The sequence below is a fragment of the Dasypus novemcinctus genome, chromosome 5, assembly GCF_030445035.2.
Source record: "Dasypus novemcinctus isolate mDasNov1 chromosome 5, mDasNov1.1.hap2, whole genome shotgun sequence".
Classification (NCBI taxonomy): domain Eukaryota; kingdom Metazoa; phylum Chordata; class Mammalia; order Cingulata; family Dasypodidae; genus Dasypus; species Dasypus novemcinctus.
The window spans coordinates 7,987,514-8,000,851 of record NC_080677.1 but is presented as its reverse complement, the minus strand read 5'-3'; the positions used below and the strand labels follow the sequence as shown (position 1 = coordinate 8,000,851).

The 13,338-nt window shown below is 41.4% G+C and overlaps 1 protein-coding gene across 1 annotated transcript in view; it reads right to left on the bottom strand.

The window, feature by feature from the left end:
* Positions 1-13,338, bottom strand: part of PKD1L1 (polycystin 1 like 1, transient receptor potential channel interacting) — a 166,191-nt gene that overhangs the window by 94,166 nt on the left and 58,687 nt on the right. The window contains 6 exon segments of the mRNA XM_071215041.1: positions 232-444; positions 5,681-5,737; positions 6,552-6,747; positions 9,386-9,497; positions 9,740-9,860; positions 11,108-11,250. Of these exon segments, the coding sequence (XP_071071142.1) occupies positions 232-444; positions 5,681-5,737; positions 6,552-6,747; positions 9,386-9,497; positions 9,740-9,860; positions 11,108-11,250 (842 nt within the window).

Below are 13,338 nucleotides of genomic sequence, written 5' to 3'. Positions count from 1 at the left end.
AAACACAAGAATGGAGCAGAAGCAACGTTTCATTGGACACGTTACAATATTATCATGTAACACAAAGTTCAAAATGAAAATTTCTAAATCCTAAGCTACCACCCAGGATAAAAAAACACAATAACTTCAGGAACTAACTTGATTTTTGCTTTTGAGCAGTTATTAAAATACAGGTCGAATTCCTGGGGTAGAGGAAACACCGTCTGTGGGAGAAGGAAAAGCAGGACTTACTAATGATAAATCTGAGATGACCTTAATTCCTTCCTCTTGCAAATAGTCTGCATTCCTAGGTTTTTCTTCATCAGATACATTGAAGACTCCAGAAACAAGAAAGGCGAGTTCTGACACCAGTCCTCTGTCAATCACAAGCCTCCCAGGGAGCTGGCTGTGAGGAAGGAGCGCTCGGGCGTGTTTAAGGAGCAGCACCGCACTCCTGAAGGTTAGCTACAAGAGAAGAGGAGATGGAAGCGAACTGTTTCAGGATGCATGATATGCACGTGTTCCTGCCTCCTTTATTAGGATTGGAGTTAAGAAGAAGGTACTTTCTCTTTATTGTTATTTTTAAATTACTAAAATAAGGTTCAAAGGAATTGGATTTATATCCAGGTTTGGTCTCTAGCTGGCTGATGATTATTGGCCAACTTCATAAGTAACCATTTGCTCTCTGATATTCAGTTTCTTGAGGCATTAAATGACCAAATTAAAATAAATGGTCTCTAACAGGACCATTTATGCTTTAAAATGTTGCTTGGTTTGAAATCTAACAATAACTTCACAAATCCCTTCACCAGTTGGCCCCAACATCCTTCTAAGTCTTCTCTCTTCCTATCACCATATGCAATCTTTTTTTCCTGATGAATTAAATACTAAATCTTTAAAAAAAATTTTAAAAGCAGCTTTAGATTACATAAATGATACATCAAAAATATAGGAGATTCCCATATATCCCACCCCCACCCACACACACTTTCTCCACTTTCATTAGTGTGGTGCATTTGTTACAACTGATGAACATATTTTGAAGTATCGCTACTAACTATGTCAATAGTTTACATTACAGTTTATACTTTGCACCACACATTTTTATAGGTTTTGACAAAATGTATAATGCCCTGTATCTGTCATAGCAATGTCATTCAGAACAATTCCAATGTCCCCAAAATGCCCCGAGCTATACCTATTCTTCCCTCTCCCTCTCCTCAGAAACTCTGGTGGCCACTGTCTTTATATCAATGTTACAAGATCTTCCATTGCTAGAATACTAATAAGTCTACTTTAGCCCATAACTGCAGGTGTCCTTATGCTGGTTCCTTCCTCAGTCTTGAGGATTTGGGGATGGTGATGTCCTCTCTCTCTGATTGAGAGGGGCTTAGATTCCATGGGCAGATGGATGGAACTGTCTTGGCTGCAGTGTAGAGATATTGTCCATCACCATAGACGTATGCATTCTATTCTTGAGGCATTTTGGGAACTTGTGAGTGTTCCCAAATAATCGAGGCCTTTGCATGATGCCAAACATATCCCCTCTGCCTGAAATGTCTTTACCCTATCATTGTCTGGCCTTTCCATTGTCTGTTCCTTCTCTCTCCCTTATGTTTAAACTCTTCAAATGGACCATCCAAAAACATACACAAAGGTAAAGAGAAGAGCATAGTAGCATAATACGCCCGCCCACTCCCACCTTTAACAATTATCATTCATTGGCGTAGTTTTTCTTCTGTCACCTGCTCAACTTAAAAAAATATATGTTTTCAATCAAATTTCAGACATTAATTTTATGCATTAGTACTTCAGTGCCTATCACTAACACACAAGGACTCTTTCTAAAACTATGCCACAATGCCCTTATCATACCTGACAAAATTAATAATGATTTTTTTCTACTTACCTTTTAAAACCAACTTCAATTGTTCACCAGACACGGTTAGCTATACGGTTGCCTGAGTTTCTGAGGAATTCTGTCATTCTCCTAATTATAAGACTTAGCACATTTATTCAAGTATATCTGTTTACATATTTAAAAATCATCAGTTCCTAAAAAATAAAGACTAAATATTTTTCTTCTATGTAGTTTAGCAGCTCCCAGCAGGTGTTAATTAAATGTGTGTCCAGTGAAATGATAAATTAATGATATTAAATTCTATTTTCTGATGGTCATGTTTATTTAACCAAAATGCAACTTACAGATATCGTCTAACATCAAACTCTTCTATCAAGAATAAAATTAAATTATTTGGAAATACAGCGAAACTACTATTAAAGGCCCCAGAGATGAAGTGACTTATTAAAACAGAACTTGAAATTGACAAAATGATCTTTACCCAACATAAAACAAGTGCTTCAAAGAATGCATTATTCCCACTTTCCACACTGGCCTTTTTTGTTGTTCTTACCAAGCACATCAGAAATGGTTACCCTGGAAATGACAAACACGTTCAATTTTACCTGCCTCCCTGAGCTAAGAACTGGGCCAACCTTGAGGTTCAGAGATGGAAGGAGAGGGGCTTGTGGAAGAGACGGTTGGCTCTTCACCAGATTCATGCTCCCCGACCCTCATGTAGGGACATTTCTGGGAGGTGAGTCTATTTCCCAGGTCCCTCTGTGTCCAAGGATGACCTTGTGACCAGTTCTCCCCAGTGGAACATGAGAGGAGTGAGGTGAGCCGCTCCCAGTGCAATATTATTAGCAGGGGCTGTTTCTTCTCCCAGCTTAGGGAGCCACCTAGAGGAGGTGTGGGGGCAGAGGCAAAAGCAGCCTGGGTCCCTGAGTCACTGTGTGGAAGGCCACCCACCCAGCACCTTCTGCGGAAGGCATGTGAATGAGTCATCAACTCCCGCTGCGTTGAAGCCCTGAGCCCTCTGGGTTGATCTGTCACTGTGGTTCACAGGACTTTAACTAACACACAGTGTGTGATTTTAGACAACGGGGGGTCTAGAGCTGGAAGTCAGATGTCGAGTAAATAATTACAAGTCAAAGCCATTAGAGTCATGTGTAGATTGCTCTAGAATGAAATGAACACTGCCTCAGGCCTCTAGGAAGACTTCATGGAGAAGGTGGCATTTGGATCTAGCTTTGAAAAGACAGTCCTATTTTCTCAAGGGAAGGAGGCTGAAGAGTGCTCCAGGTTGAAGGAAATATCCTATTTCAGGTAGCGCTTACAGGGCCTCATAGATTTAGTGAGTGAGGAACATTTGGAGTGACTGGAGCACAGAGGGCGGCTCCGTGGGGAGATGGGCAAGGCGATGTGCAGAGAGTAAGTGGGGGCAGGTGAAGTCCTTATCTGATATGCTGATTTCAGAAACAAGTACTTGCTTGAAGTCCTAGGGAATCATTACACGTCGTAAAGCAAAGGAGTGACTTGGCCAGGTTGTGGTACGTGTTTCAGTGAGGATAGCTCTGGCAGCAGGGAGGAGAAGATGCTCCAGGGAGGATCAGCCTTTCCGGATAGGCGACTACTGCAGTAAAGCAAGCACAGGATGGTGAAGATGCGAAGCTGGGCAGCAGAGCTGGAGCGGGTGGTAGAGGCATCTGTCTCTTCCTCCTTCATCTATCTACTGAGTCCCTGCTCTGTATGGCAGCCAGGTTACGTAGTGAAGAGGAACGAGTGCTCCTTTCCATCAAGGAAGAGGTGTAATAAGGAAATAAACAAGACAGTTGCTGACTGTGAAAGCACTGAAGGAGACAAACCAGGTAATAGACAGAGGTGCCTTTAGATTGTACACTGGAGACACTTTCTCTGACAAAGTAATGTTTGAGCTGAGAGCTGAACGAAAAAGCCTCAGCTATTCAGGGGAAAAAGGGTGACGCTCCCAGGGAAAGGAATCCAGGCTCTGAGAACTCAGTTTCTGAGCCAGTATGCCCAGAGGATGTTTAGAAAGGGGAAGAGAAACCAAGAGAGCAGAAAGGGAAAGTGACAAGGAGTCAAATCAAGCAGGTCGTGGTAAGATGTTTTAAGTAGGGAGAAAGCCTTAATGGATTCAGGCTTTTAAAATAATCCTTCTGGCTGCTGTTAGTAGAAGGTATTATAAGATGGTAGAGAGGAGGCTGGGAGAACAGTTTGAGAGACTGTTAACTTGGATGAGAAATGATGTTTGCTTAGATTAGAGTGAGGAACCATAGAGATGGAGAGATGTAAGAAGACTCTAAACATGGTTCTGAGGAAGAACTGACAGGACTTAATTAGATGTGGATGAATGAGGAAAGGAAGGAATCTTTGATGACAACTGGATTTTTGGCTTGAGAAGTAGAAGGTGGTGCTTCTACTTCTCAGAGAGAAGAGAGAGAGAACAGAGAGAGGAATGGAGCTGAGAGGAGAGGGGCAGGAGGAATGGAAGAGGGGCCCTGCCTTGACCATGCTGAGTTTGACATACACGTTAATTACCAAGTGATGGTAATTGGATGTGTGAGTCTGGAGATTTGGGGAGAGGTTTGGGTTAGAGACATAAGTTTTTCAGGCATTATTGTATAGATTCGATGTAAAAATACTGGACGAGATCACCCAGGGAGAAAGTGTAGATAGAGAAGTCAAGGAGGCCCAAGACCAAACTCTGAGCTGCTCAACATTTAAAGATCAGGTTGAAGAGGAGAAGCCAGCAAGGGTCAAGAGTCAATGAGGCTAATAAGACAACTTTGGGGTCAGGAAACCAAGAGGAGAGAAGTATCCCCCAAAGGAGGACTAGTATCCAGCAGAATGTTGCTGAGAGGTTTGGAAAGAGGGGATCTGCTGGCCTGTCACACAGAGATTTTTAGTGACTTTGACAGGAACAGTGTCAGTGTTAAGATGAAGATGAAAGCCAGATGCTTATAGTTTAAAATGCAAAATAGCAAGTATAGACCACAGCGATTATAGAACTCATTTTCTAAATGGTTTGCTGTAAAGAGGAACATAGAAATTAGGTAGTAGCTGGAAGAGGGTAAAGTTTCAAGGAAGGTATTTTTTAAAAGGAGAGAGAAAGAGAGAGAGAGGGAGAGGGAGAGGGAGAAAGGGAAAATCCAGCAAAGAGAGCAGTGAACAGAGATAACTCCGAGAGAGGGCAAAATGGAATGGAAGGCAGAATGACCACCTAGAGCCTAACGGGCTGGACATTGCACAACCCCAAGAGCACAGTCACAGGCACTGAAATAAGGTACAAAGAGGTGGCCGTGGAGAAGATCAAAAGCTCATGTATAGAGGGATGAAGCCCTGCTGGAAGTAGGGAAATTATTCCAGGATGACGGAGTGTGGCCATGGAAGACAGGTACGGCTGTAGTAGATGTGCCCATTGGGAGTAGATGAAGTTCTGATGGGCTCCCTTCTCCTTTCTCAAATAGCAATGCAGTGAGAATATCAGTCAAAAGGGAGTAAAGGGTGAAGAGATTTGAGAAAAAAGAAGGTACGAGGATGGGAAAATCCAATACCACGTATTATTAATAAAGAACAATCTGTTTACAAAATTATTTATAACATGGATAATAGTTTTTCAACCCATTTCTACTTTGGGTTTTCAAACTTATATCAGAAAGAAGTTGTTCACCAATGATTAGAGATGGGTAAAGTTATTCAGATAATTCTTAGGGAAAGTCCTATTTCTAATACGAATGCCAAAATGTAATACTGGATAGTTCATGGTTCAAGAATTGATCGATGCTCTCAAAATTATGCAAAAAAGAAGGAAATATGCTTAGAAAGAATAGGACTCACCTTATTAGGGACACTTACGAGGTCACTCAGCATAAGAACAGAATCGACCATTTCTTCCTGATGAGGAGAAACAAACAAAAGGAAAGGAAAGTTAGCTTAACCAGTGTCAAGCTGTACAATTTACACTTGCTTATGTAGAAGTAGAGAAGATTGCATGCTTTTTAGCTGAGAGACTAACTGGAGGCTGAGCATTCTTTAGTGAGACCAATATGCTGGTCTCAGGTTTTTCCTACCAGTTCAGCCGCTCTACTCTCATGTGCCTCTACAGTCAACCTCATCAGACCCTGTTGGACAACTGATATGAGGAAAGAAGAAGGGCACGGAGCTAAGAAATACTTTGACAATGTGTAAGAGAGAATGATGAAAGAAGAAAAATGTTAGTTCACGGAAAAGTGTCTCAGAGTTCTAACATAATAAAATAGGTTCTTTGTAGATGTGAAAGTCCTCTAGAGACAATTATAAGACAGGAGTTTCAGAAATGCTGTGAGCAAGGACATTACCCTTTTCAGGTACAGTCATTTCTCTACAAGTTCACATAATTATGAACTTAACTCTCTAAGGCATCATTTTGCCATAGGATAAAATCAGATTGGACTTACATCATTTTCACTTATAGTAACTTTAGCAGAATTATCCATGGCGATGATTGACTGGTATCAGCCTACCTCTTTTATAAACCAGCAGCATTCATTTGTGAAGTGAATGGTAGGCACCACAGCCATTTTTCAGAGGCAAGCCGGCTGGATCAGCTGGTCTTGTTTCTTGATTGTATTTCATGATCATGGCTTCTGGCTGATGAGCCAACCAGCCAGAAGCCCTCCTTTGCTGATACAGTTTCACAGATGCTAAACTTACCCATTTTGCATCATACCTGATTTGTAAAAGCTAATCTGCATACTGAAGAAATTAATGCATCTTGTATCTGTGACCATTGACCACATGAGGAGCTTCTGCTTTCCTTAGCCAAACGACTCAGAATCTTGGTGATCATGGTGATATAGTTTCTGATTTCTGTATAACTCCCCACCAGCAGGAGGTTAGAGAGATTTTTCAGGCTGGAATTATATCTGAAGGAAACATAAGTGTAATCATGATCTTTCAAATGCAATGCAGAAATTTTCAGCCTGTCAATCCAGACATTTCCTATTAAAAAGCTTCTTAGGGGGGTCAGTAAGGAAGAGAATGACTCAAAGAGAGTAATTATGTGCAGAGAAAACTCTAAAAGGATACAGAGGAGGAAATGCACAGAAAAAAAAAAATCAGAAACAAACATAATTCAGGGTAATTCATGCTGAATAGAAGACCATGGGACAACACTGCCTAACCATGGAGTTGTCAGCTGTAGCTACAACCCCAGAATACAAATACTGTATGTTCATGTACAATCTACACTTACTAGCAATGGAGCAATAAACAGCAAAGACCTGGTAAGTCAACAGGTACTGTACCTGGATAGGGACTTTGGGGGGAAGGGAGAGGGGAGTTGATGGTGGGAAGGAGGAAATAACAAGAGTCCAGAACCTTCTAAGCAAAGCACTGGGAGGTAGATCAAGAAACCAATGATTTTCCTGCCTAGTCATAAAAGTCTATAAAACTCCTTTTATCAGAACTTAGGCACAAAAAGCCAAACAGAGAAGGACAGAGGCTCTTGGGCAGTGAGGAACATAGCCCAGAACTAGAAGACGATGCCAGCACAGCTCTAGGTGGTTGCAGCCAAAACAAAGTTAGTTCTTTTAAAGAGCAACAAAATTGACAGATTTTTAACTAGATTAACCAAGAAGTCTAGCCAAGAAAGAGAAGACTCAAGTTCATAACATTGGGAAAGAAATAGGAGGCTCACTACTACTGAGAAATAAAAAAGAATAGGAAATCACTATGAAACTGTATGCCGACAAATTAGAGAACTTAGATGAAATGAAAAACTTCCTAGAAACAACACAAGTCTTTGAAACTGACTCAAGAAATAGAAAATCTGAGTAGAACTATAATAGGTAAAGAGATTGAATTACTAATTTTAAAATGTCCCACAAAGAAAAGCAAGGCCCAGTTGGCTTCACTGTTGAATTTTACTAAACAGTTAAAGAAGAATTAATACCAACTCTTTACACTTTTACCAAATAATAGAATACAAGGGAATACTTCCAAACAGATTCTATGAAGACCCTGGCACTAATTCCACACAAAGATATGATAAGAAAGGAAAACTACAGACTATAGAAAGGAAAACTACATATTAGGTCACAGACCTAAATATAAGAGCTAAAACGATAGATGTCTTAGAAGAAAACATGGGAGTAAATCTTCATGATCTCTGGGTTAGGCAATAATTTCTTATATATGACAACAAAAGCTCAAGCAATGAAAAAGAAGATAAATAAGCTGGATGTAAACAATAACAACAACAAAAAACAAAGAAGCAAACAAAAAAAAAACCCATTTGTGCTTCAAAGGACACCATCAAGAAAATGAAAAGACTGGTAGAAAATATTCGCAAATCCTATCTCTGAAAAGGGATTTGTATCAAGAATATGTAAAGAATTCCTACAACTCAATCATAAAAAGGCAAATTTAAAAATGGGCAAAGTATGTAGAAAGATGTTTCTCCAAAGAAGATATACAAAGCTTATGAAAAGATGCTCAACATCGTTAGTTACTAGAGAAACGCAAATCAAAGTGACAATAATGAGGGGAGAAGGATGTGGCTCAGTGGTTGAGCACCTGCCTCCCATGCACAAGGTCCCGGGTCCAATCCTAGTACCTCCTTAAAAAAACAAAAACAAAATACCACAATAATGAGATATCCCCTCACAACACACTATGAAGGCAACAATAATAATAATAATAAAAACAGACAATAACAAGTGTTGGTGAGGATGTGGAGAAAGTGGAACCCTCACACATGATGGGAGGAATGTAAAATGATATAGTTTCTTTAGAAACAGTTTGGCACTTCCTCAAAAGGTTAAACATAAAGTTACTATATGACTCAGAAATTCTATTCCAAGAGAAATGAAAACATGTACACACAACAATTTGCACAAGAATGTTTACAGCAGCATTATTCATGATAGCCAAACGATGGAAGCAACCTAACGTCCATCAACTGATGACTGGATAAACAAAATGTGGTATATCCATTCAATAAAATAGTATTCAACAATAAAAAGGAGTCAAGTACTGATACATGCTATAACATGGATGAACCTCAAAAACATGCTAAATGAAAGAAGCCAGTTACAAACGACCACATAGTGTATCCTTTCATTTTTATGAAATGGCCAGACAGGCAATTGGACAGAAAGTAGATTAGTGGTTTTCTGGGGCTGGTAGGAGGAAGCTGCTAGTGAGAAGGGTTTTTGGGTGGTGATGAAAATATTCTAAAAGTGGATTATGGTGATGGTTGCACGACTCTGTAAATATACCAAAACCACAGAACTGGGTAAACCATATGGTATGTAAATTACATCTCCATTAGCCTGTTAAAAGCAAAGAAGGAAGTGCTTTCTGGAAATGAAGGAGGTACACAAATGCCATGGAAGCACCAGGTGGCACATGATACTGGTAGAGCCCCTGTACGTCCTTCACTTATTTGGAGAGGATAAGGCTCACCACTCTTTTACTCCACCTTGCTGCCAACTTGGAGAACAGTCATCTCCCGAGGAAACACAAAGCCTGCTCTAGATGTCTCTGTGTACCGTTACTCACAGATCCTCGCCTGGGCAGTCACTGCCATGGTAACGGGGCAGCACAGTCACCGCCACAGCACAGGGCTGTAAGCTGGAGCCTTCGCCATCCGTGATCTCAGTAGAAACCGTGACTGTAAGAGAACGAGGCAGAGGAGAGTCCTCATGGACCTGTGGGCTACAGAGAGGTTTCTCCACATTCTGACAGCAGTGGAACATCATATGCAGATAGGCTCAGTCCTGGCAAAAGCTCAGGACTATTTTTCCTCCCAAGTGGCTTACGCTCTGGATAGCATTTCATTTTGTAGATACTCCATTTTAACTTTTTTTTTTTGCAGTTTTTGAAACCAGTGAACCAAATTCCCTCGTGACTTACCTTTATAATTGTCCAATGGCTCACCAGCTGGCAAAGCAAAATAATACTGGACATCTCTCCCACGGTACAAAATGCGTTTGGAGGCATTTCCTATCTGGTAACTAAATTCATAATGGAAGTCCTATAAACCACCCCAAAGGGAGAAAAAATATTATGAATGAACAACTGAGTTACATGTTACATCACCAGTAAACATCCACACACCTTCATTCCGCTGAGAGCATTTTCTTACAGCTAGGAACAGGCTAATATACTGGGGTCCACAAGTTCACATGCAGGTGAGGAGCCCTCTCCCCTCCCCGCCAGTGCCTTCCTTCCCACACGGGGACCTGAAGGGCAGCTGGATTTGTCACTCACGGTCTTCCCACTCTCCTTGCCCTAGAACCCCCTGATGCCCACAGCATCAAGGACTGTCATCTGGTCTCCTTGGGTTTCACCTCAGCTTCCCCACTGCTGGGGTACAAAGCAGAAAGTGGGGAGCAGGAAGGAGAGTTGAGGTTAACTCCCCTTGGTGCTCAGAAGCAGAGGGTGTTTGAACTAGGTTTTGAATGAAGGCCAGGACTGGAACCCAAGTGAGAGGAAAAGGAGGGGTCCTAACAGAAGGAACACCACTGGCAGGGCACAAGGACAGGGAAGGTCAGATGCAGGTGTCTATGGTCAAGAGAACGGAGGGGATTAGGCCAATGCCAAGAGACCATGGTTAGGTCCGGTCATTCTCATGCATGCTGTTTCAATGATGGCAATTCCTTCTACTCAACCCCCGGATCAAGCATTACGTCTTTTTTAAACCCATCCTCCCATTTAATCCTCACAAGACCCTGTGCAAAAGGCACAATTATCCCATCGCACAGATAAGGAGAGTGAGGCTTTAGAGTGTGTATTTAGAGGTGGAGATTGAACTCACGCCTCGTCAGCTGGCCTGTCTTCTGTGCGTCGTCCTGCTTCGCTGTCACCGCATTAATTAAAGAGCCCCTATTCTGACCTTCCTGCAGAGGCTCTGAGTTCCTAGTGATGCATCCTGGTGAGTAGGTACCCGCCTTCTTCTCCCTGTTCCTCACAGATATCACTCTTTTCCTGCTGCCATGCACTGGACCCTGCTCATGCTTGCCTACCTCTCAGACAGTGCCTCTTCTGAACTGGGAGCCATTGTGGAACACTTTATGAGTGGGATGGGGCATAAGGGAGGAGGTGGCGCTGTTTATGCTTCAACAACTTTCCAATATTAAACTTTAAGCCAAATTCCTTCACAGATGGGGAAGGAAGATACTTGCATTTCTACAGAATTTTATGCCAAGAGCATGCCATAACTTTCAAGAGTGCCAACTGTCTTCTGTCTATCAAATCAACACAGGATTTATCGATACATACCGGCTTTCCTGCCATGCAGAAAACACTGAAGAGTGTGTGAGCCTCGTAGCCACGATGGGGCTGCACCTGACAGGTCACATCTTGTGGAACTTTGTTGACTGTCAGATACAGCTGAGCTTTACCTAGCAAGCTGTGTTTTGAGGCTAAAGGAAAAAATGGTTAGATGGAGATTAAACCCAGTATAGAGAATTACAATAAGCATAGAATTAAACTTTTATGACACAGACCTTACAGCAGTGATTCTCAAAGTGTGGTCCCTAGACCAGCAGCATCAGCATTACCTGGGGACTATTAATAGTTAAAATGTACATTTCCAGGCCTTATATCAGACCTCCTGAATCTGAAACACTGGGAAGGGCCCAGCAGAGTGCATTTTAGCAAGCCCTGCTAGGTGATTCTGATATAAGCTGGGGTTTGAGAACAACTGCCATAAAGCGTTCATTATAATTCATTTGTTGGGCGATTACTCTGTGTAACTATAACAATCCTAGGCCCTGGGAAGATAGAGGTAGACCAGACAGACCAATTCCCTTCCCATGTGGTGCCCTCTACAGGGTAATTAGATAGCAACCATCCTGAGAGAAATCCAATTCTAAGGAAAAGAAAATGCTAATGAACATATCACTCCGTGAAATCCAACTTTCTCTGTTTTCCTGGTTTCTCTTAAAGTCTTATTCATGAACACACACTAAGTATTTTAGTTGATTAGTTGAATTTATAATACTGATACAATTTTCTGTTTTGCTTTCGTTAACTGTTAATAACATAAATATTTTTCTTTTTGCTGTATAGTTTCAAAATCATTATTTTAAATAGATGCATAACATTCCACTAGATACACCCTAATAGACATAACTCATATTCCCCAATGGTCCAAGACTTTTTATGTCTCATTTTCTGTTATTATTGATCACCCTATAATGATTATTCCTATATTTACAAAATCTTTACAGATTTTTCTTACATTTAATGTCTTCTTCTTAATCTAAATTAAAACTGTAAGTTTCATGTGCCAATGTGTTTAAAAATTTTGATGATGATGATGATGTTGGCGATGCTCACCACGGGAAAGCAGGCACCATTTGTGGATCCTCTGCCACAATACCAGATGCCACAGGAGATACTGTCCACATACTGTCTTATTTAATAGTCCCATGGAAGACAGGTACTATAGCAATAGTAAAGTCCAAGAGGAAAGAGTGGCTAATTCTGCCCAGCTGATCTAGAAAAATGTCCACAAAGGAAGTCACATTTGTGAGAATTGGGCTGTAAGAAATGATGCTGAATCAAGAAGGGACTTGGAGAAAATGAATGGGCATTACAGCTGAAATAACCACAGGGGAAAGAAAAAGAATCCATTTACACTAGCAACTCAAAGAATCGAATATCTAGGAATAAATCCAACAAGGGATGTAAAGGACTTATTCACAGAAAATGTAAAAACAGTGCTAAAATAAATCAAAGAAGATCTAATTAAACGGAACTACATTCCGTGCTTATGGATTAGAAGACTATATATTGTTAAAATATCAGTTCTACCCAAAGTGATTTACAGAGTTAAAATTCCAATGACCACCTTTGCAGAAATGGAAAAGCCAAGCATCAGATTTATAGGGAAGGAAAATGGGACCCAAATAGCCAAAAACATCTTGAAAAAGAAAAACGAAGTTGGAGGACTCACACTCCCAAATCTTAAAACTTATTATAAAGGCACGGTAATCACAACAGCAAGGTACTAGCACAAGGATAGATATATAGACAAATAGAACTAAATAGAGAGTTCAGAGAGCAACCCTCACATTTATGGCCAAATGATTTTTGAAAAGGAGGCAAGGTCACTCAATTGGTAAAGAATCGTCTCTTCAACAAATGGTGCTGGGAAAACCGGAAGTCCATATCCAAAAGAGTGGAAGTGGACCCGATCTCACACCATATATAAAAATCATCCGACACTTAACAGCTGCTGTAAAGAGAGACAGAGTCGGAAGGCGCGCGCCTCGGGCGGGGGCGCGCGTGCCCGGGGCTGGCCGCGCCCTCGGGAGCGCGCCCCAGGCCCCCTCCCCTTCCCCAGCCTGCGGGCAGGCTCCAGAGCTCGTGGCCGCGCTGGCCCGTCGCCCAGGCAAGTCACCGGAAGGGGAGACAGCATGAGGAATTGGTCTTCATCGGTGGCATTTAAACATCTGTGAAACTTAGAAATTATAACGGAAGTTCTGATTCATGCAAGCATACAA